General features: G+C 38.5%; 1 protein-coding gene across 1 annotated transcript in view; it reads right to left on the bottom strand.

Annotated features, from left to right (window-relative positions):
* SMYD3 (SET and MYND domain containing 3) overlaps positions 1-26,676 on the bottom strand; it is a 397,261-nt gene that overhangs the window by 38,527 nt on the left and 332,058 nt on the right. The window contains exons 9-10 of the mRNA XM_069852421.1: positions 12,493-12,580; positions 8,960-9,134 (exon numbers count right to left, since the gene is read on the bottom strand). Of these exons, the coding sequence (XP_069708522.1) occupies positions 8,960-9,134; positions 12,493-12,580 (263 nt within the window). The remainder of the gene's footprint in view (positions 1-8,959; positions 9,135-12,492; positions 12,581-26,676) is intronic.

Consider the following 26,676-nt stretch of genomic DNA (forward strand, 5'->3'; position numbering starts at 1 on the left):
GTTTTCCACAAAGATGCCTGCATTTTCCTTGTAAAATAGATATTTCTAAATTATTCATTAGCAGACTTGCATCATTTTCTGAAGGTGATTTTTGTCTCTCTCATATACTTATCTTGCACTCACTTTTGTCAGCTTTCATGACCCTTTGAGAGCCTACCTTCTGTTTCTGAGAGCCTTTTTCCTTAGCGCTACTATAGCCTATCTTTCATAATCAGTTTACCATCTTTGTTCAGCTCTTTACCCATAGTAATTAGCTTTTTATTTCTTCTTTCTTACTTTCAGCTTCAAAATTACATTACTAAAGGTGATTCAGGCTTCTGTGTCTTTCCTAATGGTGAAATGACAAACTGAACATGAGAAGAAGTTCCAGTAAACTCAAGGGAAGAGAAGGCATCTGGGAGAGGTAAAGGAGTGGGAGAGTAGAAGCATTGAATCACCTGTTTAACTATGGAATTAGATTTTCTGAGGCTTGGCAGACATCTCATAGTTAGATGCTAGCAGACAGCATTTGGGGTTCTGGCCTAGAGTAGACAGATTTTCTAGAAGGGTGGGCAGGAAGAAAGAAGCACTTTTGGTGGCAGCCGAGGGAATATATGGAGGAGGGTTTTGCAGGTGAACGTAAGGTCACATCACACTATGAACCCTTTCACTCTAACGTGCATAATACAACGTTTAGATGTTGACAAGGAGTTAGGAGAAGATTAGCCATTGACTAAATTTCTGAAGGCCAGGAACTGCTGTAGTTATGAGGTAATGTGACTAATGTTCATGTAGCAGTCAATATTCTCAACATTTCCTTGAGTAGTTTTTGATTATGGCACAATTCTATTGCTAATTATATGAGGCATGGTACTACCGTAATGTGGCTATGTCATCTCCTATAACAGGATTAGGTAATTTAGAACTAGTTCTGATACCTTCAAATGTTTCCTGTATAGAAGGACTGAGTATTCTGGTTTTATGAGGTTAGGTAAAACAGATTAGCAGACTTTGAACAGGTCAAGAGAAATATAGTTCACAGGGATTTGATATGGTGGACAGGAGTATACACAAATCTGTTAACTGAGGTAGCTCTATGCACACACTCAGTAAAACAGGACCTAAAAAGAAGGCTATTTCTAGTTTTTAGGGATATCTGAGTAATGTATTTCTAATAAGATCTTCTGTTATGTATTAGCCCTTTTACTCAATAACTGGTAAATTCAAGAGCCAGTAATCTTGTAGCCTACCATTGCATGAGTAACTGTGTAGTCTCTAGGTTTTGCTCACTGCAGTAATTTTCTTTTTCCCCTCACCTGTATGTTCAGTTTTTTTCTCTTCCTTTCCTGTTAACATCAGTCTGGGAAATTTCAGCTTTACTCAGCGTCATCTGTTTTGCTGCAGAACTTCTCTGACCTTCATTACTGGTTTCCTGCTGGATGGACTATCTCACTAGGAAATTGGTCATTCATTGGCATGGTTCTTGTTTTACAGTACTTCCTTCAGTTTCCTCATTCTGCACACCCCTCTACAAAGCACTACTCCATCACTCACCCTCCCTGGTCAGTTTCATTGATTCACCCTTTAAACAGCCAATGTTCTTATATTTCTTTCCTCCCCTTTTCTGCTGCTCCTCTCCTCTTTCCTCCCTCACAATGCTTTTTCCTTTTCAGTAACTTTTTGATCCCTTTCAGTCTTATCTCCAAGGTTGCTTAGACTGTTTTCTTGCTTAAATACAACAACTTTCCTTTTCACCACTCTTCACACCTCTACCAACAGAAACTCTTAATTGATTTCTGCCTTAGAAGTACTGCCAAGTCTCCACTCTCAGCTTCCTGAATTCAAATTGACAATTTATTCAAACAAAGAAATAGATATTTTCTGACTCAAATCAGACTCTTCCTAATTCTGCCCCTAGAGAATGCATTGTTCCTTATAATCTCTCTGCTACTATTTTCAGCATGCCCTCTCTCTTTTTTATCTCTTTCATCAGACATAGTATTGTAAGTTTATCTTTCTTTTTTAATGATTCTCCTCCCCCTTGTCTCCCTTTTCACCATGACTTCTGCCTCTAAAACAGCTTTTTCAAAGCCATGCTCAGTTACTGTCAAAGGAATCCAAAATTCCATATATGCTTCATACATATCTATTTTTAACCGTTAATTGTTCCCTCTATATCACTTCCCAACATTATTTTACCTCAGGTTCTAACCAAACCTTTGTTTAGAATCTCTATGCCATCAACTCCCCTCTTTTCTTCTTAGCAAAATTCACACAGATGCTGTGAATTTTCAAAAATCATTCTCAAAATTGTTCCAGCTGAATAATTATGCTGCATTTTTCTCACAGCACACAGGTCTTTGTTAAATATATTTATAGGTTAGTATATCTGAGGTTTGTATTTGTTTAGCACATGTTTAATATTCACTTCTACCTTACTCATGCCCTTTGACTGGTGAGTTACAGGAAGCAGACTAATGAAAAGAGCTCAGGTAAGGGCTGTATAAGTCCTTAGTTTGTAAACTGCAATATTTATGTACAAAACCAAAGACTCCAATTATTACTGCTTAAGAGCAGCAAAACCAAACTGAATCTTTCTGTTCTGTTAGGCAGATAGACTAGGTCTGAAATCCTTATTCTAGGGAAAGCCTAAACCTCTTTATGGTCTAACATCTTAATCTGAAAGAAATCCTAAAAGGCAATAAAAGATCTCTATGGAAGAAGTCATTATTGACAGAGAACACAGCTCTTTCAAGAAGTGTCTTAAAACACTTTGGAAATTTTATATGAGAGATGGAGAAATCAACACTTGTAGCTGTGTCAGAGAAAAATAAAACTGGGAAACTTGGGTGATTCATTTCACTGACGTCACTAGGGGATCACCACCTATAAAATTCAGATACAAACAGCTCTTGGGATAAGTGAAAGGTGAAACTAGAAATTAAACCTCAAAACTAGAAGTTAAACCTCAAAACTAGAAGTTAAAACTGAAGCTAATAAGCACCAGTATAAAAATATAGACCTACTGGATGCACACCATCAGAAAAATCTTGCAACGATGAAGCTATTTAAGAAAGTCTTATCCTACCAAAGAAATTTGGTATATACTGAATGAAGGAGAGCCATATTCAAATGTAGGATGTTTTTTATTAGACTACAAATATAATTTACAACAAAGACAGTCTCTCATGAAGATTTCTGACTGCTTCATGAGCTGAGCTTGTTTTGTTTGTAAAGATGGCCTGGCCTCCAGTGATTTACACTAACAACGTCAGCTAATTCATATAACTCACTGAACACAAGCAGTGACGAGTGATCTGCTGTTGACAACCTGGGAGGAAAGGAAAATGGTGAGGTGGTCTTGGTGCTGTCCTCTGTTTCTATCTGCTGTAGCAGTTTGTCACTGTCAAGCTCCTCTGTTGATTTCCTTGTATTGCAGGTGCACTAAGGCTGGCTGATTTATACTTAGTTTATAGTAACAGCACCCTGAAGTTCCAATGAGCTTTGATGCCTCCAGCCTTGCACATTTGCACAGACACAACCCACTCTTTTTAGCAAATGTACCTCATTTTTCCTTTCACAAACCTCTCATGGTTACTTGTGACTACTATGCTACCATCTCTAGCTGAACCATTCATGAACCTAAAATGAATTCCTAAATCTTAGTTCACATCTTTTTGTTTAGATAACAGAAAGAAACGATACCTCAGCTATTTAGATTTTTCCAGGAGCTGTGTTTTTTAATCCCTTACAGTTCTTTGGTAAGATTTTTTCCTCTTTTTCGCACACATTTTACTCTAAACGTTAGAGATAAGTGCCTGTGGCCATTTTCTATAACCCCAGAAAACTAAGCAAGGTAGATTTTATTATTTCTCTTCTTCGCTTCATTTTTTTCTTTTCATTTCTTTCTCCACCTTCACATTTTTGTCACCCTCTCAGGTGATCTCAGAGGTAAGATTTATGTTTACTACTGATGTTTTATGATTAAGACACTGAACTTTGGTTATTGAATTACTACTATCTGGAGGTTCAGAAATCTGCTAGCTTCGCAGAAGTTCCCAGGAGACCTCCCATAACCAGAGTGCCAACTGGCGCCGAATCCAAAGTTTAACCCTTAAGCACTAGCATCCCCCAGTGGTCCTATTTATCACTGCAGTTCACTATTTTTCGTTTGTTTGCTTGTTTTCTAAGTAACTTTCAATGTAAATGTAAACTCAAGTCAAGTGCCCCAGAACTAGAAAGTACTCAGGAGTCTGCTGAACTCAGTATAAGAATCATAAATACTTTACCATAGCTAAAGACGAAAAATTCTTTTTTTCCAGTCATTGAATTTACAGAATTTTTTTCCCCCAGTCATTGCATTTATCATGTGTTTATTACAAAACACATACCTGTAAGAGCAGGATTTTTTTTGAAAAACACATTTTAAAGCGGGGGAGGAGGGGAGAAATCAGACAAAATAAAATCAGACTCTTTATTCAGAGTCTTTTTGAAGAAGAGCACATAGGTTCAGAGTTTCTTCCAAGAACATTAGTGTCTAGAGCTGTTTTTGAGGGGTTTTTTTACAAGATCATCACTCATGGAAAAGATACTCTAGAAACCATCAATTTTTAATCTGTCTTTTGACTGAAGTTCACATACTTAGAAACTACAGTCCCTTATATCTATTGCATTAGAATTCTAAATAAAAACATTCCTGGCTTACATTTTGTTCACACAATGAAAATTCAACAAAGTTCTCAGAAAATACTCAACAAGCACATCCCAGCCACTGTTCTTAAACCCATCCATTTGCAAAACAATCTGAAATTGTGTTGACCGTGATTGTTCCCCCTGTTCCCTAAAAGACCTCACTTGCAGAGGAAAGGTGAAGTAATGGGGCACTGCAAAATGTCACTAGAAAGAATAGGAGGAGTAAGAAGACCAGCAAAATGATGCACATCTAACATAAAGATGAGATGCTCACACCTACCTAGCTCCCTCCCACTTCAGAAGAACAGCCACGTCAGCACTAGCCCTGCATCCGTGCTGACTCAGAGGAGAGAGGATGAAGGGGGAAGCATGTGCAAGGCTGCTGGGGGAATAGACAGAACAGCACTTCTGCACAACAATTCTGTACAGAATGAAAAGATGGAATTTCCTCTCATTAACTTTGGAGCCCTCCAGTAATTCCTAATGCCATGGCATTGGAATGGAGGATTGTTAATTAAAACAGCCCATCAGTGGGACTTATACATTAGCTTTACATTCAGCAGGAGATTATGAGAAGTGCAGAACAGAAACAGGTGGACATGTTTGTCTTCTATGCATCAGGATCTCACTAGACTTGATGCCGCAGGAACCCAGAGGTCTAACACATCTTTACCCGGTCCGTTCTACTTCTTAAATCCAGTAAGCCCCTGGTGTCACTTACCTGCTTCTTTTCCTACTACCACTTTTATTGCAATAGCTGAGGACATCTAGCAGAGTTTTACAACAGATGCATACTTCGACTTTTTGTGTGTAGTGTAAGCGCTGAATATTTGAGACAAGGGGGAAAAAACCTCAAACCCAACCCCCAAATATATGTGCCTTCCCTGCAATTTAAGGGCTAAACATCAGGGTCCTTCCTCAGAGGTAACCTAAAGGAAGCCTGCCTTACTCAGTATCTCTGAATCCGAGCCTTCATGAGCAGCAGTCAGACCAGAGTGTGAATGTGCTAACTGAGATATGACAAACCCATGTAGCACCTCTTGCTCGTATTCTGTTATTCTGTGGTTAATGTTCATGAGGCTTTTTTTGAGAGGAAGTTTATTTTCACAAGCTGCTGAGTGCTGACTACGATGTGGGGCAGCTTTCACTTAGGCAAATGTCTCAATTTTTGATAAGGCTCTTGGATAGACAGACTGTTACTGTGACATTTACAAGAAAAGCTGTGTAGATACATTTGGCTTAGGCTATTCGGTGAAAGTGTGCATTGTAGGTTTGAACAAACAATGGGCAGCTATGGTTCAGCCCAAAGGGAGAAGGCAGCTTTTCATCTGGACAGTCACCATCTCTCTCCTCCTTTTGGGAGTTCTAAAAATATTTGAGAGGTCTGAATCAATGTTCCTTATAGGTTATTGTCACCACCTAAAATGGAGAGGTTGGCACTCAGTATAACAAACCAGTTTTATGTAATTTAACCATCTGTCTCTGCCAGTTACATGAAGTGGATGATTCTAAAATGTCGGTAACCATCACAATGAAAACATCTATTACAATACAATGCGTCACACAGCACTGAAAATTAATCCTGCTGCTAAAGAAATGGAAAATGAACAATAAACACACTACCTGAAATGAAAATTGGTTTTGACCAAATCTGCAGAGTTTTAGTGTTGTAACAGTGACTCACTATTTATAGGGACTGCCTGACTTCTCAGGTGATTTCCTGTGGAGAGCTATATAAGTACCTTTTCCAGAGACGAGGAAAGGAAAATAGATAGCTATAATGGAATTGCAGGAGCAGCCAAGCAGTAGATTGATTCAACAGGAGAAATTCAATGCATCCTAAAAGATTCCCTAGGATTTGCTCTCCTGCTGCTTAGGGCACAATTTGTTGTAATGAGGAACTGAGGATTCTGTTTCAGGTGTGTCAAAGCTTGTGATGACTTGAAGGTATAAAGAAAAAAACAATATCAGAAATCTCTCTTAAATAATGCTTTTGGATGAGGAGAGAGCAAGGACAAGCTCTTCAAAGTGCAAAAAGAATCAAGTAGCTCATGTAAATAGCATTCCTTAAGATATACTAATTGAATGCACAGTCGAACACTTTCCTTCCTTTTATCTCCAACCTCTTGCATTAAACAGCTTAGACTACAGTACACTTCAGTAAGCAAAACAGAGAAAGGTTTATTAAATTATCTGGTAAAACTGCATTTAGGCTTACTGTAATCTCTGCTCTTGGAAACATCTGGGAAAAAAATCCTCAGTTTCCAGTTGTGAAGAACTGAGTTAACACTTTCTAAAATAAAAGAAAAACAAACAAATGCGGTGGGTTTTTTTTATTTAGTAAGTGAACATTTGAACAGGCAGACTACTCTGTTCTTCTGGAGTATGCCACATGGAAGAAGGCTGGCAGGAAGCATGTAGTGCCGCAGTGCTACATAAGCCCTGTTCGAAAGGTTAAGCAGGACATGCATCCATGAAAATATCACCCTGAAAAAATGTGAAAATTTGTAGGCACTTTTTTATAAGTAACAGTCATTATAAACACCGAGCTTCTCTACAGTTCTGGTGCATCACAGCAGATTTCTTGCTAATTACTTTATAGTGAAAGCTCTGAAATGCCGTGTTATTTCTCAATAAAGTCTAGAGTTTTGTTCAGAAACAGGCTGCCAGATGAAATTTCCTCAGCCGAAATACTGAATGCTGATGGCATCCTGGTTTGTTTAGGGAAAAATGTAAACTCTGAGATGTTCGCATTCACAGCAGCACACGTTGTTCAGCACTAGCATGCTCCTCACACTGCTCAACATCACACTGTACTGGAACATTATATCACAGAATCACTAGCTTGGAAAAGACCCACAGGATCATCGAGTCCAACCATTCCTATCAAACACTAAACCATGCCCCTCATCCCCTCATCCATCCGTCTTTTAAACACCTCAAGGGAAGGTGACTCAACCACCTCCCTGGGCAGCATGTGCCACTGCCCAATGACCCTTTCTGTGAAGAATTTTTTCCTGATGTCAAGCTTGAACCCCCCCTGGCGGAGCTTGGGGCCATTCCCTCTTGTCCTGTCCCCCGTCACTTGGGAGAAGAGGCCAGCACCCTCCTCCCTACAACCTCCTTTCAGGTAGTTACAGAGAGCAATGAGGTCTCCCCTCAGCCTCCTCTTTCCAGGCTAAATAACCCCAGCTCTCACAGCCGCTCCTCGTAAGGCCTATTCTCCAGCCCCCTTCACCAGCTTTGTTGCTCTTCTCTGGACTCGTTCCAGAGCCTCAACATCCTTCTTGTGGTGAGGGGCCCAGAACTGAACACAGGATTCGAGGAGCGGTCTCACCAGTGCCGAGTACAGAGGGAGAATAACCTCCCTGGACCTGCTGGTCATGCCGTTTCTGATACAAGCCAAGATGCCATTGGCCTTCTTTGTAAAAGAACCAACAGAGAAGAAATGGATGCTCTAAAAAAAAACCCCTTACCAAGAATTAACATCCATGCATGAATGACATTATATCTGGACATTCTGTTCAGGTTTGCATTTAGTTACAAACAGTATCCAGAAACCAAAAATCTGATTCTTAGGGCTTTCATAACACAGACCAAAGCAGACAAAAAGTGCCCCTTCCCCACTAAATGATGAGAGCTGCATTACTGCTCCAGTCTCCAATCAATTTCAAGACCTACCATATCAAGTACGATCTCCTCGAGCTTCCTTCCTTATCAATAAAAAGCAATCAGACTCAGAAACTCTCACAGCATATAGCATAGGAGCAAGTACTGGCCAAGAGAGTTCTTCACCATATCAGCCCCTTCCCAAAATAAGGATCAGGTGCTTCTGAAATTCCAGTTGAAATTGGATTTTGTAAGATTTTTTTATTATTATTCTTTCTGTAAAATCCATGTTTAGAGTATACAGAGAATATATAATACATTATTTCAGCCAGCTACCTGTCCCTCAAGCTTTATCTATGTTAGGATAAAACACTCATACCCTCCTGACAATGGAGTCTGAACTAGAAAGTCAGCGCCTGACTGATGTCAGGGCAGCATCTGAACACAGAAAAGAGTGAGAAGCTAATAATCAGTTATTATTTTAGTTCTTGATATAATTTTATTTGCTCTCAGCCTGACTGTGGAAGCAGGATGGAAATTCTGCCTCATTCATTAACCTGGAAAGCATAGCAAGAAATAAAACTAGTAAGAAGCATCTAGACAAGACAGTCTTTGCTTTTAATGAGACATCCCCCTCTCCTCCATCTTTGGAAACAGTTGGACCAATTACATCTCTTACCTGTATGGTCCCAGAGTCCTGATGCCATAATATAAAGCTTCTTCCCAGGATTCAAGATTAATACAGGCATCCATGGCACAGTCAAGCATTTTCAGCTGATAGATATTTGAGTCTGGAAGAATATCCATATTGCTGCTCAAGAGATTCTGGCACCTTGCCAGAACCTGCTGCCACTCTGTTATTCACCTTAGTTAAAGAAATATCTTTAATCAAACAAAAATACAAGTTCTAAACATTGTTTTCAAGGAGTAAGAGCTACAGGGCGTCAAGATAAAACAGCTGCCAACATTCCAGACTCTGCTTCAGTTCTTGAAAACATATTTGAACTCAGAAGTGGTGGTTTAGGTAACTATGCTCTGCTTATACACACACTTAGCAAAACAATTTCTAAAGAAATCAGTATTTCACCATTAAAGGGTAAAAGAAAGATGTCAGAATGAAAGGATATTTTAATACATAACAAAACTCAAATAAATTTTATGTGGCTTCTGAAACATTATTATTTCCTTAAGATACTCATACAAATCTTACACTCAAGGGCAAGAACCTGTGGAAATGTGGTTTAAAAAAATCATAGAATCATAGAATCACCAGGTTGGAAAAGACCCACCAGATCATTGAGTCAAACCATTCCTATCAATCACTAAACCATGTCCCTCAGCACCTTGTCCACCAGGGCTTTTAAGCTGCCCAAGATTTGGTTTATAATTGTCATGAAATTAGAACCTTTTCTTGCAATTAACTTTCTTTCTCCTTGAAACAATTGTAAAGAGCATTGTTTTCTTTTCCATGTACAGCTGCATGTTTCATGCATGAGAAAGAAAAGCACCACAGTTCTGACATCTGTCTGTAGTTCAGGATTAAAGATCTTGGCAGTAAAGAAGAGTTTTACCTCACATGCTACCAGAATAATTTTTTTTTTTTAATGTGTTTGGAATAGAGGAAAAGTAAGCTGGGGCTTGCATTCACTTTAGTTGGATATTCCCTGCCACGAATCACTTATTTTCATTACATTCTACAATGGTTTGAGCTCTCAGTGGACTAGATTCTTCTCTCTCTGACCACACCTAAGCTGAACACCACTACTCCCATGAGTACTGTCATCTGGGAATTATGGAGTCCCAGAAAGCAAGCAGTCTAAACACCAAAAAGATCGTATACACACCAGTAAGAACAAATCAAATTAAAAAAAAAATAGAGTAAAAGAAGCAATAACATTGCTTGTATCACATTCCTGTCCATACAATCAACTCAAGGAATTTCAGCAGTCACCTTCATGACATTACTGAAAATACTATTCACGCCAATCCAGCAACAGATTTAAGTGTATAATGATAACCCTGTGATGAAGTAATCAGTCTTTCCTGAACATGGGAATATTTACATACTTAAATTTAAGAACGTGACCACTATATGGCTAGGCCAGAATTTATAGCATGGTTGTTACAAGGCTAGACTAATTATTTGTGAATTGCTCTCATGCCCTCGGACTGAAAGGACCATATAAGGGAAGGAATGTGTTATTATAAAATTGCACCTTAACCTTTCTATCACTGGCAAACATCCATGTATTCTTTACAACTGATTAAGGACAGACAAGCAGAAGAATGAGGGATACCATTTCCACTTGATACAATTTTTGCAGGAAGTACAAAGTACAGACATTGTTGAAAGATTACCATTTTGGTTGGTGCATAGTTTTTGTCTGCTTTACTTCTTATTATAGTGCTTTGTTCACTGACTGGCATCTAATACCAGCGGTGCTATACTGCAAAACTTGTTGGGATGAAATTTTCAGGTACATAAATTGCAAACTAGAAAACCTGCTATCAGCTGCCACAGGACAAAAGAGAAGCTGACTGTTCCGTATCTGCCCAAGATAGAGGAGCAGCCCTCGAGCAGCTCTGCTACTGTTGTGTGGCCTGAGAGGCAGAAGAATCCTTTTCTCTGCAATAAACCCCTTGCACTGGGCTTCAGCATCTCAGTTTGCATGCTTAAACTCATGTCTGAGACAGTTCAGTTACACATATTGTTTCAAGTTCTTTATGGATCTAGCATTACAACATTGTATCAGTTATATTTAGTAGCTCAGGTTTTGGAAGTCTGTAACTTTCTCAGCCAGAGGGACTATTAGTTTAATTTGCTAAAAAAATTACGTTTGTAGGAAATAATGATTATGTGCCTCAGTCAGCAAGGAAGGTTTTCTATTCGTTCTTGGCAATGGACAGACATCAAACCCCCTCTATCATATACTGCATTTGCCACTGCATGCCAATTAGCAATGGTTATTTTGGTAAGATGGAAGGAAAGATGACACAACAGCCCATGTTTGAGAACAGAAGCTGAACAGACAAAGGCATATTTTTTTTCACCCAGTCCTGATACCTTTTACTATAATGTACTTGATTAATTTGAAAATATCATGATCATAGCAAAATCCAGTAGACGCAATTTTTCCTGCAGTTGAATATAGGAATTTCAAATAGGATCGGTATTCTGGATCAATACTTTCAGTATAAAGTGATTGCAACTACATATTGCATATCTATAATTTAAGTTCCAGGTTAAAACTTTAAAGTATAACTGAATGCCTGAAGATCTATTTGAGTATTGTCTGTCCCAATCCAGTGCCTACAGAGGAACTTAAGACAGACTACAAACTATACAAAAAATAAAGTTAGACGAGATGAGTTTTTCCCTAATCTCTCCAGATTAGAATAAAACAAACTTGGTTGGTTTGAAAAGGAGTATTGGAAGATTTAATTCTCTCTAGCTTCAGAGAAATCCCATGCTTCTGAAAATGGAAAGTCATTAGAACAGACCAAATTTACAGTCAGTGAAATTCCACTGAATAGATTAGGATGAGAGGAAACAATATAGTCACAGTCTTCTAGTGAAAACCGCCACCTCTCTTCTGCTCATCTTTTATTGGCTGTTGCTGTTCCCTAGTCTTTTTAAGTGCATTAAATATCTACATGATGGCCATCAGGTTCTAGTTCTGTTCATTAGTGCATGATCATCTCATTCAATTTGCTTAATTATAAATTATTATTATAATTTATTGTAGTAATTCTATAAAGTTTGAAATGAACATGACTGTGATTATGTCCCTCTAATTGTCATTTCTGTGTAAAGAATGAGAACCTGGAAATGTTCACAATGGGAGTAATGGGACAAAGAATTTAATGTTTCAGATGAAGCTCTATTTCATTTAGAAGTGGATTTACATGAAATGGTAGGATGTGATGGCGGAAGACTAAATCTGAGTGAAAATACTCCTTCATACCATAGGTACCTACTATCCCTGTCACAAAGCAGTTGCAATCCAAGTAACCAGAGACTCTACGACTATCAATACAATTACGACTATTGCACGGTTTAATCATCAAAGGAATTAAAAATGCAATTTTAAAACAATGTAAAAATGTAAAACTCTAGGAACTATATCTCAAAAGATGAATTATGTACTAAGAAGCTCTCTGGATTGTTTTTACAACTGAATGACAGACTGTAGCCTGTCCCTGAAAGGATACCTTCTTTTGATTTTGGATATCTCACTTCATTTACAACATCTTTGACTTCTTTCCAAGCATGCTCTTCACCGGCCAGTTTCTCAGCATCCTGGTTAATGGAAACAAAAACATTTGATGAGACAAACAGTAAACTGAGAATAACTTGTGATGATGAAAAACAGGGTAAAAAGACCACACGACAAAAGCTATTTGCGGGGATTATAACTCTATTTTTTTGTAAAAACACAAAAAATCATTTCACCTGGCATTTATACTCACCCTGTGTTTGCAAATAAATGAATGCAAACTTAGAAACATTAATTACTCAAAGCACATATTAGGTTTGCAACAAGAACCAGAAAAGAGAAATAATAGCATGTGATTTTTACTATCAAAATACATTGAGCAGCTCATATTCTCTGAAAGACCTTCTATCTAATAATTCACAGATCCTCAAGTACACTGTAGAAAGGATTTAGCAAATAACTGTGATTAACCATGTGGTGATTACAGAGACTTTACAAACAGTGGGAGACTAACTTCACTCACAACAGTTAAAAGCATGAGCTCGCAGGAGAAGAAAAAGCTGAACTTCCATTTTCTACTATAACTCATTGCTATTTCTTCCCTATTCCATCAGATTCTATAAACAGTTATGTTTTCCTATTCCTTTGCTAAAAAGAAGACAAAACCGATTAACTGCTTCAGCAGTAAGAGAAAGTTTCCGTTTTCAACTCTCTAGCAGTGAGTAACTGCACCTCAGGCAAACCACTTGGAACAAATTTATTAAAGCATCTACCAACACACTTAAGTATCTTGAGTGATGTTCAAAACCATCTAGATATTCAATATCCATTGCCATAAGCACTTAAACGCATTTTAACAGCCAGCCTTTAAGACACCGCAGTTCATTTCTTTATCCTTATAAAAGGCCCTGCTACTTGCAAAAGAGTTTTGTAAGTGCAAATTATTTCAAGAATATTTTAAATACAGTTCTAGAAAAAATAGCCTTCAGCCAGGATGGAGGCCTGGAGATGAAAAGAGAAGGTATGTGAAAATCTAAATAAGCACTTTGTAACCAACAGATGTACTGGGCATCATGGGGGTATGTCTTTTAAAATGTCTGTAATCTGTATCTGTCTAGAACTACATAATTTTCCTATTCCACTGCTCCTCGTTTACCATAAATTCAGAACAGAAAATATTTATAGTGAGAATCAGCACTCACTTTCACATTTGATTTGCAGTTTTGTTTTTCCATCTGCTTCGTGAAACAGCAGACCTCTGTGTATTCCTGGGATAATTAAATCAAGGTTAAATTAAGATTGGTCTCAGCTGCCCCACCATTCTTTAGGGCCTTACAAAGATGGCAGCTTGACCCCAGTGCATTTGCACATGTATTTTCCCTACAATCAGTTCTCTGATCAAAAAGATCACCTGGAAATAATTATGTGCACAGATGAATTTGCCACCAGAAGGCATAAGGTGAATGTTAGGACATGCAAGATCATACTGTAGAATTTTATCAACAAAGTTAATGTACATATCCAGCCTTCTTATAAATTTGCAATCGATTTACACTGAATCTCTTAGCTTCAATGTAACCTCTACCAGTTTTTATGGGACAACATAGTTTTCTGAACTCAGCCTGTTAGCATGTAATAATCTGTCTCTAAAATCAAGTGCTGCAAACTGATGGGTCTAAAAGATAAATCTGGTCTGTGAGATACTAATAATTATATCCCTGAAATTTTAGGTTTAAGGAGCTACCTGAAAAAGAAATTGTTTTAAGCTATTTTTTCCCACTGGCCCAAGTATAATTCTCAGTATTTCTGTAATATGCTATGAGCCTTACAACTAAAACCTCAGAAACATGGGAGTTGCGACAGGTCTACAATTGAAAATAAACCCCAACTATGCAATTGTTACATCTCAATGATTGATGCAGCATTAGGGATCACTTTACACACAGGGGGACTACTGGATGAATCAGGTTAAAGTCTTTGTTTACACAGATTAATCTTTCTCTTTCTTGTGCAGTCTTTTGAGTTGCTTTCCATTGTATTCTACCATTTTATTAACAACAGAAAGCAGTGCAAGATTAGGGTTTCCTCTAACCTTTACACTAGTGCATAGGGTTAAGTCATCACTGGCTTTATATTCAGGTAGAGAATAGGGCATGTCTGTGGGACCAATAATCTCTCAGCTCTCTCTGGATTCATGGCCTTTATCTCTTTTTGTAAGAGACTTTAGGATAGAGGGAGCTGGACACAATGCCCAGTTATGAGAAAGATTTCAGTCACAGATTTCAATGAGATGTTTTCTGTGTTCTCAAGATGAGGCATATGGGGGATTAGTTTACATAAGAACAAGCAAAGACCTGGCTAGCTGGGCCTTTTACACCTCTACCGCTCTTCATCAGGTTTCCATACACCAAAGAAGTTCTGTCCTTTCCTAAATACTCTAGTTCAAGGCATGGAGACTGTTCTCAAACAGGCAACCAAGCAGGGGATGCAAACCAACCAGGAGGTCTTGTCACTGGAACAAACATTTTTGCCCTCCAGCCCCAACAAGATTTTCCCTGTAAGTTGTTTCTCTCCCTTGGACAATGCCTTGAATGTCATGGCCATGGGATATGACTAAGCCAGCTAAAATAACAAAGCTGCCTTGAAGTTGGAATTATGGAAGTAATTGAAGTGATTAATAGCTACATAGAACTGTTTAATTTAATCTAAGAGCATGGCAGTAACAACTATTGGAGATTTAGCTTTCCACAAAGTAGTACCCATTCAAAGCATCTCTTTTCAGAATTTGTTCCCAGTCAAACCTCCAAGTGTGCAGAGCTGCCAGCAATAAAAAAAGAGAGGCGATTTCATCTGCAGAAAAGGAGAACTCTAGCTGAAGCAAAGGAAGTGGATTTTGAAAAAGAAGGGTTAGCAACTTGTGCCTGATTTTCCTGATATCTAACATTGAGACTAAACATATAAATTTGTTCCTTGGATTAACAAAATGTTTGTGTCTTGTTCTAAAAATTAGACTAGATAATCTAGTCACAAAAATGCATAACAACCTTATGATGGCTGAAACTAGTATGCTTTTGCACATGGAAGCATGCTGGAGGAGACTGAGAGCAGAAGTATTGAAGGCTCAAGGAGAGAGCAGAAAACACAGCTGCAACACACGTTTTTCCAGGGCAAGAACACAGGTGCAATCCATTGGAGGCAGAAGCACCACTGGTTGTGCTAGTGAAACCCACAATCCAGGGCACAAGAAAAGACATAATTGATCCTGTGACTTATTTTGAGCAATTAAATGTATTCACCACCTGTTTTCTACTTGCTTCAAGCATGTGCAGGCAAAACTTTTTCATTAAAAGATGAGTTAAGATGCAACAGCAACATTTCAATTCCACCTCTCCATTTTTCTAATACCATGGAAGGTGCTGCAACAGCTTGTTTGATAAAACATACCTGGGGATTTGTCATTTTAACACTGAAGCTTTCCAGAAATCTCTATGAACTACCTATCCATTGGACTATATGTCCCTGACTGTTTAGACTTGTGCTTCTGATCCTTTAGATGGAATGATTTCCACATATATTTGGTTCTTCTAGTAAAAAAATCTACAAGCTAAACTTTTCACACCAAACACTTATCAAAAGAAAGATACTGTGTGCCTTCCCATTTTCTTGAACTAAGTTAGGGCATATAAAATGTGAAGGTCCACCTAGATAATTCAACCAGACAAAATTCTCACTTTGAAATCTATTTGGCTCTTCAAAATGAGCAAATGCAAAATATTCTGTAAAGCAAAACTTTCCTGCCATGAAGAATGCTTTTTCTTCCCCTAAATGCCACAATAATTTCACTGTATAAGGTATTCAAGAACAAGTTTATTTTTTAAAATATTTGCTTGAAGGTCATGATATCTACAGCTTATAGAACAGAGCAACATTAGATTTTACATCAGATTATTCTCCAGTCTTTTAAATTTATAAATACTCATTGTAATATACATTTCAGGAGCCTGAGAATTCAAATGATCAGCTCTTTGCAGCAAATCCTTTAAACTCTCATAAAAATAGTCTGTGGTGCACCGTACTCCACTAAATATCAATATTTGCTTTAAATATTACAGTTTTCCACAGCTGAAGTTCCATTAGTGACACTTGTAAAAATGAAGCTATCACCACTTACAACAAAGCTATAACAAAAGAGAGGGAAATTAGAAAACCAGAAGCTATCTGATGGGGATTATAATCTGTTTGCATAGTGACCAAATGTAAAATGTTCTACAGTTCTGAGTTTAGGAGATAGGAAGATTTATTATAAAAGCACCATCTCGTGAAATAATTATAGACATCAGCCACCACAGAAACAAGTACTTGAAAATGTTCACCTGTTCTAATCCCTCCTATTTCTTCACTCCTGTGTTGCTTGTATGATTTAGTTCTCTCTCTGTTTCTTCTGCTACTCTAGTGTCCTGAACACATCCCATCCTTAACTAAACGTTCCTTGGAAAGGCGTATAATCCTCAAAGTGCACATACACATTACTCTTTTCTTCCTGTTGCTTTACACCACTCCTCTTTTCCTGACTCCTCTTCTGCTCATTTACTTCTTTTGAGTGTTCTCTACCCATCTATTTCAAACATTTCTGTTTTTACACATAATGTTAGTAATGTAAGATTTAAAAGCCTGAAGGTTAAAATATTCCCACATGGACACTATATCCTCTGAGGTAAGATATCCTTCTCAACAAAACCAGTATATGCCAACAGGGCCCCCTGTGCCCAAATGCATTCTCACAGTTCCAACATTGTTCATCTGTAATGCACTACACCTCCAACAATCTCCTGAACATTGTAAAGGTCAATTAAGGGCTAGTCCTCCTTTCATACTTAGGCTACAGAATAGAAATAGGATGTGGATTTTCTGTCCTCTCTGTGCACATCTTTCTCCTTCTCACAGATGGAGGTAGAGAAACAAGACAGAGATTTACCACGGATAGTAACAGTGAAGCACTGCCCACCTCCCACCACAGAAGGGAGAAGTGGGGACAGGAAACTCCAAAGAGTAAGTGATCCCTACATCGCTTTTTCTCCTTCTCAGCCTTCCTCCTACAAGAAGTAGGTCCAAAGCCAGCTTCATTATGTGCCTGTTTCCAGTGTTAAGTATCCACATATGCAGAAATGAGCAAAGCTTTGTAGGGTGTACTTGAGTGCCAAGCTGCACTAAGAGAAGAGAAAACCAAGGTATAACCTAAATACACAAATGGAATAAAAAATGTCCTTCTGGACACAAAATGTATGCCTATGTAATGATAATCCTGTGAGACAGCAGCATGTAACTCTGTTCTTGTTCTCCTTTTGTAGAAGCTTTAAAAGTACCTTTAAAAAAAAGTTTTCTGCACTGTTTTAACACCTTGAAAGCTACAGCTGTCTCAAACATCTGATCATTTCATATAAATGGCTGATCAGGGTTTATGATTTGCTTAATTTCTAAAAATCTAAGAGCAACTACAGATGTGCATCTGACAATAATTCTGAAGTTTTCTTAGGTTTTGTTTGAAGAAGGGGACAGAAGAGCTCAGACACATTTAAATCTGGGCATGACTCCATATAGGAGTATCTTCCATAGCTGTTACTGCCATGCTCTTAGATGAAATTATACAGATCTCCGATAAATTATGCTCCAAAAGCATAAACAACAAATTTCTATTTCAGATTGTATTTAAAAGTGCAGCAACTACTGAACGTATGCTTCTAGCAAACTCAGTAACTCATTGTTTTATACTTGGTGGCAAAAGAAAAGCATTAAGAATAGAAGATATTGCAGATCATCTGAAGCTTATGAAGTAAAACGAAGAAAAACGTTGCTGAGAAAATGTGATATGAAGTTGCTATACTGCAGCTAAGCTGAACCTGTGAAGTGAGTGCTCTAGAGTAAACAGGGTGAAAGGGTGTGCTGGGCAATCACAGGTGCATACAGCTACAGGCACAGCAATAGAAAACAAACTTGAGTGGCTTCCCAAAATATCTGAGGTCATCTCTAATAAAGCATTTTTCAGTTTTTCTAATTTCCATATATAATCTGTGCTCAACTTTGAAGCCACACTTGTGTGAAGGGAAGCAGTGATAAAGGTCTGTATAGCTGAAGAAAAATGTATATTCACTGGGAAGCACAGGCTATTGTGCAGCAAACTGTAGTAACAGAGCAACTTCACACTAGAACCTGAGCTGGATTTATATTTGCATACTGGATGAAGTTTAAACTCAGAATCAAAGAGACTTCATCTCTTATTATGAGGGCTGTTGTTTATAGAAGTCTACAGTTTCAGCGAAGGATTTCACTCACCTTCACTCTTGTGAAAGTACTTCATTAACAACTACTAGTATGTGAAACCAGTAGTACACAGAGCCCCGCCATGATTCAAGGTTTAAATGTGATTTCTGAAGTTTTGAAAGCTCCCCTGCTTGGCACCATGATAAATAATGCCAACTCCATAAATATGAGTTCAACAACCCTTTAACCATACAATGTTGTCCTCACCAGAAGCTGAGCTGTCAGAAGAAAAGACAGCTCTGAAGAGGGCGGGTGGGACATATGGCAATTCCAAAGCTACTTTGTCTGCAGGCAAAAATAATGTTAAGTTCCCTGTGATGCTATTGGAAGCAAGTTAATCCAACTTCTGAAAAAAAATGAATTTGTACTTTTTATTTTTTAATTCTGTAAGAAAAGTAAGATATATTGCTGTTGTATGACATAACACAGTTATGAAGTGCATTGCTCAGTATTAGGCAGGCCACATTACTTCACAGAATCAATATCAGCTCATCATGGATTATCAATCCTGCTATCTGGAAGTGCATAGAATTGCACGGGCTAGTAAAACTCTAAATTGTATAAGTATTGGAAAATTTAACAGTTGCTCACACCATTCATGTGTAAGTACTCTACTTAGGCATTGAAATCAACATGAAAGTTTTACCAGACCCCGTGTACAGTTAGTGCAAAAACACAAGCATCTTCACATGGTACTATGAATAACCTTCCCTTAACATTATCCAGCTTAGTTAGATTACAATATTTGCTTGGAAATTTGAAAAGGGGCCTCAAAAACAACCATGCAAAATTTTTTACAAAGAGACACTTGCAATAAAGAGAAAATTTAGATCAGGAAGTCCATTTTAAGAAGTCAGTTTAATTTAATAAAATAAAATAGGACCAAGAGAATTCTATCCCAGTAACATCCCATTCTGTGACTAGCTCACAACTCTGTGCAGGAAAAATACAAACTGTATTTGTAAGACTAATACTCAACTCTTATCCACATGGTCCCACCTCCCCTATTAATTTCTGTGATTCTTTTACATGCACACATTTTTAGACACCCTTTTCAAAGATGTCTGCATCTGTATATTCTGCTTTAAGAGGCAATCTCATAACTGTTCTATATTGAAGAAAATTCATATCCTTCTTCCTACTGACTTCCCTGCCTGTAGATCCAAGGATTACGTTAGCCTTCTGTTGTGGTTTGAGTGATACTTTCTTTGCCATAGGAGAACACAATATTTTCCATTTCAGTTCAGATACCCATGCTGAGATTCATCTGACCAAACGTAGATATTTGGGCTACCCTTCGAGTTGACAGAGAAAGAGGTATTCCCAGGATGCAATTTGTATTATTCCAAAGCAGGCTTCTAAAATATGTCAGATGAATATGTCAAAGTGTAACCATTTTTCTCCATTTTATCCATAAAAGAAGTCTAGAGTAACTAGCTCAGATGCCAACAGTTACACTGTAGGTGTCTGAGGTTTGGTGAAATAAATCATAGCTGTAGATCCCCATTTCAGATTTGGATCACATGTTCTACATTTGCAGTGGTGCATTTTATTTCAAAAGGCCTAATTTACCAAGCAATTCCAGTTATTCTGTATTATTTACCTGCCCTCCTAAATGTTTATTATTCTCTTAGTCTTTGTCACCATGAATTTTATTGGCAACGATTTTGCAATTGATTCCAATTCATTCATGGAAACGCTGGATACTGTAGAAACAGGGTTATTATGAACACATTCTGAAACTGTTTGGTAAGCATTATCTATTAACTGATGATTACAGTGATTTAATGTTTAACTATGTTGTCAGATTGATCTTTAGATTGTATATATTTTTAGAGTATATACGTATAAATTCCTGTAGTAAGAAGAAAAAAAATTCAAAGATTCTATTAGTCTTGAACATTTCAGCCCAACTGAATTTTTTAAAGGCCAATAATAGTCACAGATTAAGTGTTATTAGTAAAGCTTTTCTGTTTTACATTTACTCTTCGTGATAAAATCCGAAGCAAATAACAATATAGGCAGAAATTCCTCTCTCAAAAAGAGATACACAAGGATGCTAGGATACTTAGCAAGAAAGCAAAATAATATGTAAAGAGATTTGTCAAAATATAAGCAATACACTGGGCTAAGAAACTAAACGTCACCATAGCGCCTTGCTTGGACTCGGAGACTCTTTAAGTGAAAGGCATATGTACTGAAGATATTCTGCAGTCATTTCAGTCAGGTACTGGTCATTCTCATTGCTGACCAAAACATTTTCCATATTCATTTTTAAACTAGGTCCCCTAAATACTACTACTCGTTTTGGTGAAAAAAGTCATAATTACAAAAGGGCTATCCCAGTTCTCTTCATTGCCCTTTCTCCATACTGTTTCACAAAATCTTACTGCCACACACACTTCAGGCCCCTTGGGATGACTGGCATTTTGGAGGTCCAATACCCTGATGCCTACTTCAAATCAGGATGATGGAAATTGTAGTCTATTCCATGAGCAACAGGATGGAGTTTTGTGTTTGTGAAAGTGCTGCCTTTATAAACCTCCTAATTTCAGGAGCTTAGAGCTGACTGCAAAATTCCCATCCAAACTGCATATATTACAAACTGAAATAAAAATTGATTGGACCATGGGAAATGCAATAAATAGAGGTTCAGTACCTATCAACTCATAAAAGTCATAGGATGGGAGGAAGGGAGGAAAACCAAAGGAAGGTATTTACAGCTCAGCACCAGAGAAATAGGGCCTTATGCCAGACCACCCAAAAATTCTTGGCACGTTTGTAATTTCATTAGAATTTCCAGCATCAGTCCAAAAAAACCCTGTGGGTAATTTGGTTACCTGAGGAAGGATACTGTTCAGCTTAATCCCTTGCAATTGTGAGGCTAGTATATCAGTCTGTCTTAGACACTGCACATTTGTTAAGGCAATCTCTAGGTCTATCTTCCAATCAAACTAACAGCTATAAGGCAAATCTGCTTTATTCCTTCTTTCTACACTCTGTGGAGACCCAGAGTGCCACTGAGGGCTTTTAGTGGCTCAAAAGAGATTCATAGATCTGCAATCCTCACAATATTTAGGTATTCGCAATGCATAATCCAATCCACATTCATCAGTGCATTGAAATGTGTACTTAACTTTAAATGCATGCATAAATCCTATTAAAGTTAATATTTATGTGTATGGCTGAATGCTTCACTAAGTAGAGGTGTTGTTACTTGTATTTCAAAGTCCAGTATATGCTTCAGTGATTTGAAGTATTTGTGCCAATTAAATTATTGGTTCTAACTGAAGATATACTGACTTGAAGTTAGATATTTATTTTGAACACTAATATTAAAATGATTTAATAACTTAAAGCATGACATACCATGATAAAATGGTATCTCTAGCAATTATGCTCTTTAATGTATACTGCAATGTAAAATAATATTTAATGTAATATATCTTTTCTGAATGAATGGATATGAAATATAGGGAGTTTAGGGTTTATAAAAGCACATGCAACATAGTTAAAATCATAGAATCACCAGGTTGGAAAAGACCCACCGGATCATCAAGTCCAACCATTCCTATCACATACTAAACCATGCCCTCAGCGCCTCATCCACACGTCCCTTAAACACATACACATCATACACAGTTGATCAATCTATACCTTTAAATATCTGCCAGATCTCAAAAGTGAAAGCGGCAATTCCTAGACCGCTGATAAAAACTGACTGCCCAACTCGCTAGCATGTTTCTTGAACATTCAGTGTCAATGCTGAAATCCACATGGACCAGACTGGTCTACACGTTTTTTAAAGTCATTAATCAAAAAAAGTTTAATTTATTTTCTACAACTGCAGGCCTCACGAGAGCACTGTGTTTGGAATTTCCTCCTCTAGAATTTTGTCTACAAATTTAGTTTCATATAATCAAATCAAATATTAGTTTCATATAATCAAAGGAGCGGTATGCAAAGACCTCTAAAAACTGTTGTATAGTGTTTTAGTAATTTCAAGAAGTTCTCTTTGCAGTGTAATCAATGACTTTCACACAACGCACTGAGCAATCTTGTGGAAAATAGCAGGACATTCTGTATGGGGTCAGCTAATTACACAGTCCCTGGCTGTAACTCCCATGGTTGGAATAAACACAGCCTTTTTAAGCCTGCTGCCTTTTACTCAACAGAAAGTTCCTCTTCATGCCTAAAAACAAAGCTCACAAATACAAAATTTATAATTACAGCTTTGGTTACTGCATAGTTGTGATATTAATCAAATTACTGGCAAGCAATTGATATGGCACATTGCTTGCCATAGCAATTTTTCAATCCAAAGCATTCCATCTGCAGTTTCACAGTCTCAAAAATTATAGGCTTTCTAGCTATTCAGATAAGCTCATTCCTGCTTTAATACACAGACTTCAGAGGATATTAGTTAAGGACCGGAATTGATTTAGGCACTGAAAAGCTTGATTTTGTATTTCTTAATCTATGGTGCATCCCATGAATTCAGCCAAAGCCCTAAACTTCAAAGACTTACACTGCCAAAAAAATTGGAATGAAGTCATGACACCTGATGACCTTGCCACAGGGTCCTAAATCAAGCAAGCAATTTTTGAAAAATGAAATTAAAAATAGCATTTTGCTTTCAAAGAGCATCTGAAACTTCAGAGGCAGCTGACAGAAAAGCTGTCTGTTTTCATTTAAATATGAAGAGTAAAACATGCACCTCCACAATGTGGCAGGGAACATAATAACAATGTTAAGTCTTTACAGAAAGTTTCATAGTGAGATATTCTAAAGAATAATTCATCTTTTTAAAGTTACTTGCGTAGTGAGCATTTCTATATCTACTTTATGGAGGGAGATATGAATCACCACTTTCTAAAGATCACAAAACATATAGCAGTGAAAGACAAGCACCACCAAAATGTTTTTCATGTGTAATTTACTGCTCGCTAAAAAGGTATAACATCTTTAAAATTGTCCCTTCTGTTCCATACATGCACCTATATACATACATATATGCATACAATATTGTTTTTCCCTTTTAGATCTACTTTTATCCACTGCAGATACATGTCCACTTCACCACAAAAAGTAATTGCAGTGAAATGGATCACAGAATACACTCCCTCCTAGCAAGCAGACAGTCTAAGGAGATTGTTTAGTTCATAGATTTAACAATGAGGCAGATTATCTACACTACTAGATTAAATTCTTTTTATGTGATTCTTGACCCATGTAAAGTAAAATAATGATCTTACTTCAGGTCCCATTGTGCATAAGGCTGCTTTACAAAACCACTCATTGTTTGTCTCCTCTGACTGGAATTATCAGAAAACTAGGACAATAGTCATAGCAATGAAACTAAGTTTTTGTTTTACCAAGCACTTAACCTACTGTATATGCAGTACTTCACCCTAGTAATTTCCAGGCCTTGAATTAACAGTAAGTGATCTCAGGAAAAATGTACTGTGACAAAAGTGAGATTTATTAGCACAACTTTTCAACCAAGGAAAATAAAATGTAAAGGTGACACTGCCCAACATCATAAAGAAACTATACAGTATACAATCACGATGCTATTAGGAACCAGGAATTTGGAGTATGAAGAAAGTATATTCAGAATCTGAAGAGAAAGACATTGGATGCACTGATATGAAGGAGCATCGTAGGAACCACAATTGCAAATTTGTTTTCCAGAATGAAAAAAAAATTCCTCTGGACTAGTTTTGGGCACCATCTTCAACAGGGAATGAATTTGGAGATGACATAAGCTTTTGCTGAAACTACTTGAATATGGCCTATTGCAAAAAATTTCAGTGAGTCAGTAAAATTATGTGCTATTTGAAGTTACTCAGGAATTTCCCCATAAAGAGCACTTTCCTATTTTGTCGTCTTCCTCTGTGTTGGTGTAACTCAGAATGTTTGTAGACTTTACTATTTCTACTCTTTATAACTCTGGCAGTACCAGTATCACAGCTGCACTCTTTTGCAGGCTTTTAGACAGTAGAGAGTGAAAAGTATACTCACTCCAGAGAGCTAGTGAGAAAGCAGTGAAAGAGGGAGTAAAATATAAAGCACGCGTGCGTAGATTGAAGTTATATAATCAGCCCGTATATTGATGGTGTCTTGCTTTGAGCCTTTAAAGGTAAATGGTAAATTTCATAGAATCATAGAATAACCAGGTTGGAAGAGACCCACCGGATCATCGAGTCCAACCATTCCACCTCCCTGGGCAGCATGTGCCAGTGCCCAATAACCCTTTCTGTGAAAAATTTTTTCCTAATGTCCAGCCTAAATCTCCCCTGGCGGAGCTTGAGGCCATTCCCTCTTGTCCTGTCCCCTGTCACTTGGGAGAAGAGGCCAGCACCCTCCTCTCCACAACCTCCTTTCAGGTAGTTATAGAGAGCAATGAGGTCTCCCCTCAGCCTCCTCTTCTCCAGGCTAAACAACCCCAGCTCTCTCAGCTGCTCCTCATAAGGCCTGTTCTCCAGCCCCTTCACCAGCTTTGTTGCTCTTCTCTGGACTCTCTCCAGAGCCTCAACATCCTTCTTGTGGTGAGGGGCCCAGAAATGAACACAGTACTCGATGAGCGGTCTCACCAGTGCCGAGTACAAAGGGAGAATAACCTCCCTGGACCTGCTGGTCACGCCGTTTCTGATACAAGCCAAGATGCTATTGGCCTTCTTGGCCACCTGGGCACACTGCTGGCTCATGTTCAGTCGGTTGTCAACCAACACACCCAGGTCCCTCTCCTCCAGGCAGCTTTCTAGACAGACTTCTCCTAGTCTGTAGCACTGCACAGGGTTGTTGTGCCCCAAGTGCAGGACCCGGCATTTGGCCTTGTTAAACCTCATGCCATTGGACTCTACCCAGCAGTCCAGCCTGTTCAGATCCCTTTGCAGAGCCTCCCTACCCTCCAGCAGATCCACACTTCCACCCAGCTTAGTGTCGTCTGCAAACTCGCTAAGGGTGCACTCGATGCCTTCATCCAGGTCATTGATAAAGACATTGAACAGGGCTGGACCCAGCACTGAGCCCTGGGGAACCCCACTTGTCACTGGCCTCCAGCTGGATTTAACGCCATTTAGCACCACTCTCTGGGCCCGGCCATCCAACCAGTTTTCCACCCAGGAGAGTGTGCGCCTGTCCAGGCCAGAGGCTGACAGTTTCCGAAGCAGAATGCTGTGAGAAACTGTGTCAAAGGCTTTACTGAAGTCCAGGGAGACCACATCCACAGCCTTTCCCTCATCCAGCAGCCGAGTCACTTTATCACAGAAGGCGATCAGGTTAGTTTGGCAAGACCTGCCTTTTGTGAACCCGTGTTGACTGGGCCTGATCGCCCAGTTCTCTTGCTCATGTGCTTCATGATAGCACTCAAGATCACCTGTTCCATGACTTTCCCTGGCACTGAGGTGAGACTGACTGGCCTGTAGTTCCCTGGGTCCTCCCTGTGACACTTCTTGTAGATGGGCACAACATCAGCCAGCCTCCAGTCCAGTGGAACTTCCCCAGTCTTCCAGGACTGTTGGAAGAGGATGGAAAGGGGTTTGGCCAGCATATCCACCAGCTCCTTCAATACCCTTGGATGAACCCCATCTGGCCCCATAGACTTGTAGGTGTCTAGTTGGGCAAGCAAGGCTCTGACCACCTCCTCTTGGATCATGGGAGCCTCATTTTGCTCCTCTAGCTCCTGGGTTTGTACACAGATGGAACAACTTTCTTTACAATTAGAGACTGAGGCAAAAAAGGCATTAAGTACCTCAGCCTTTTCCTCATCCCCTGTCACTGTTGTTCCTTCTGCATCCAATAGGGACTGTATGGTCTCCCTACTCCTCCTTTTATTATTTATATATTTATAGAAAGA

This window comes from Phaenicophaeus curvirostris, chromosome 2 (genome assembly GCF_032191515.1).
Source record: "Phaenicophaeus curvirostris isolate KB17595 chromosome 2, BPBGC_Pcur_1.0, whole genome shotgun sequence".
Taxonomy (NCBI): domain Eukaryota; kingdom Metazoa; phylum Chordata; class Aves; order Cuculiformes; family Cuculidae; genus Phaenicophaeus; species Phaenicophaeus curvirostris.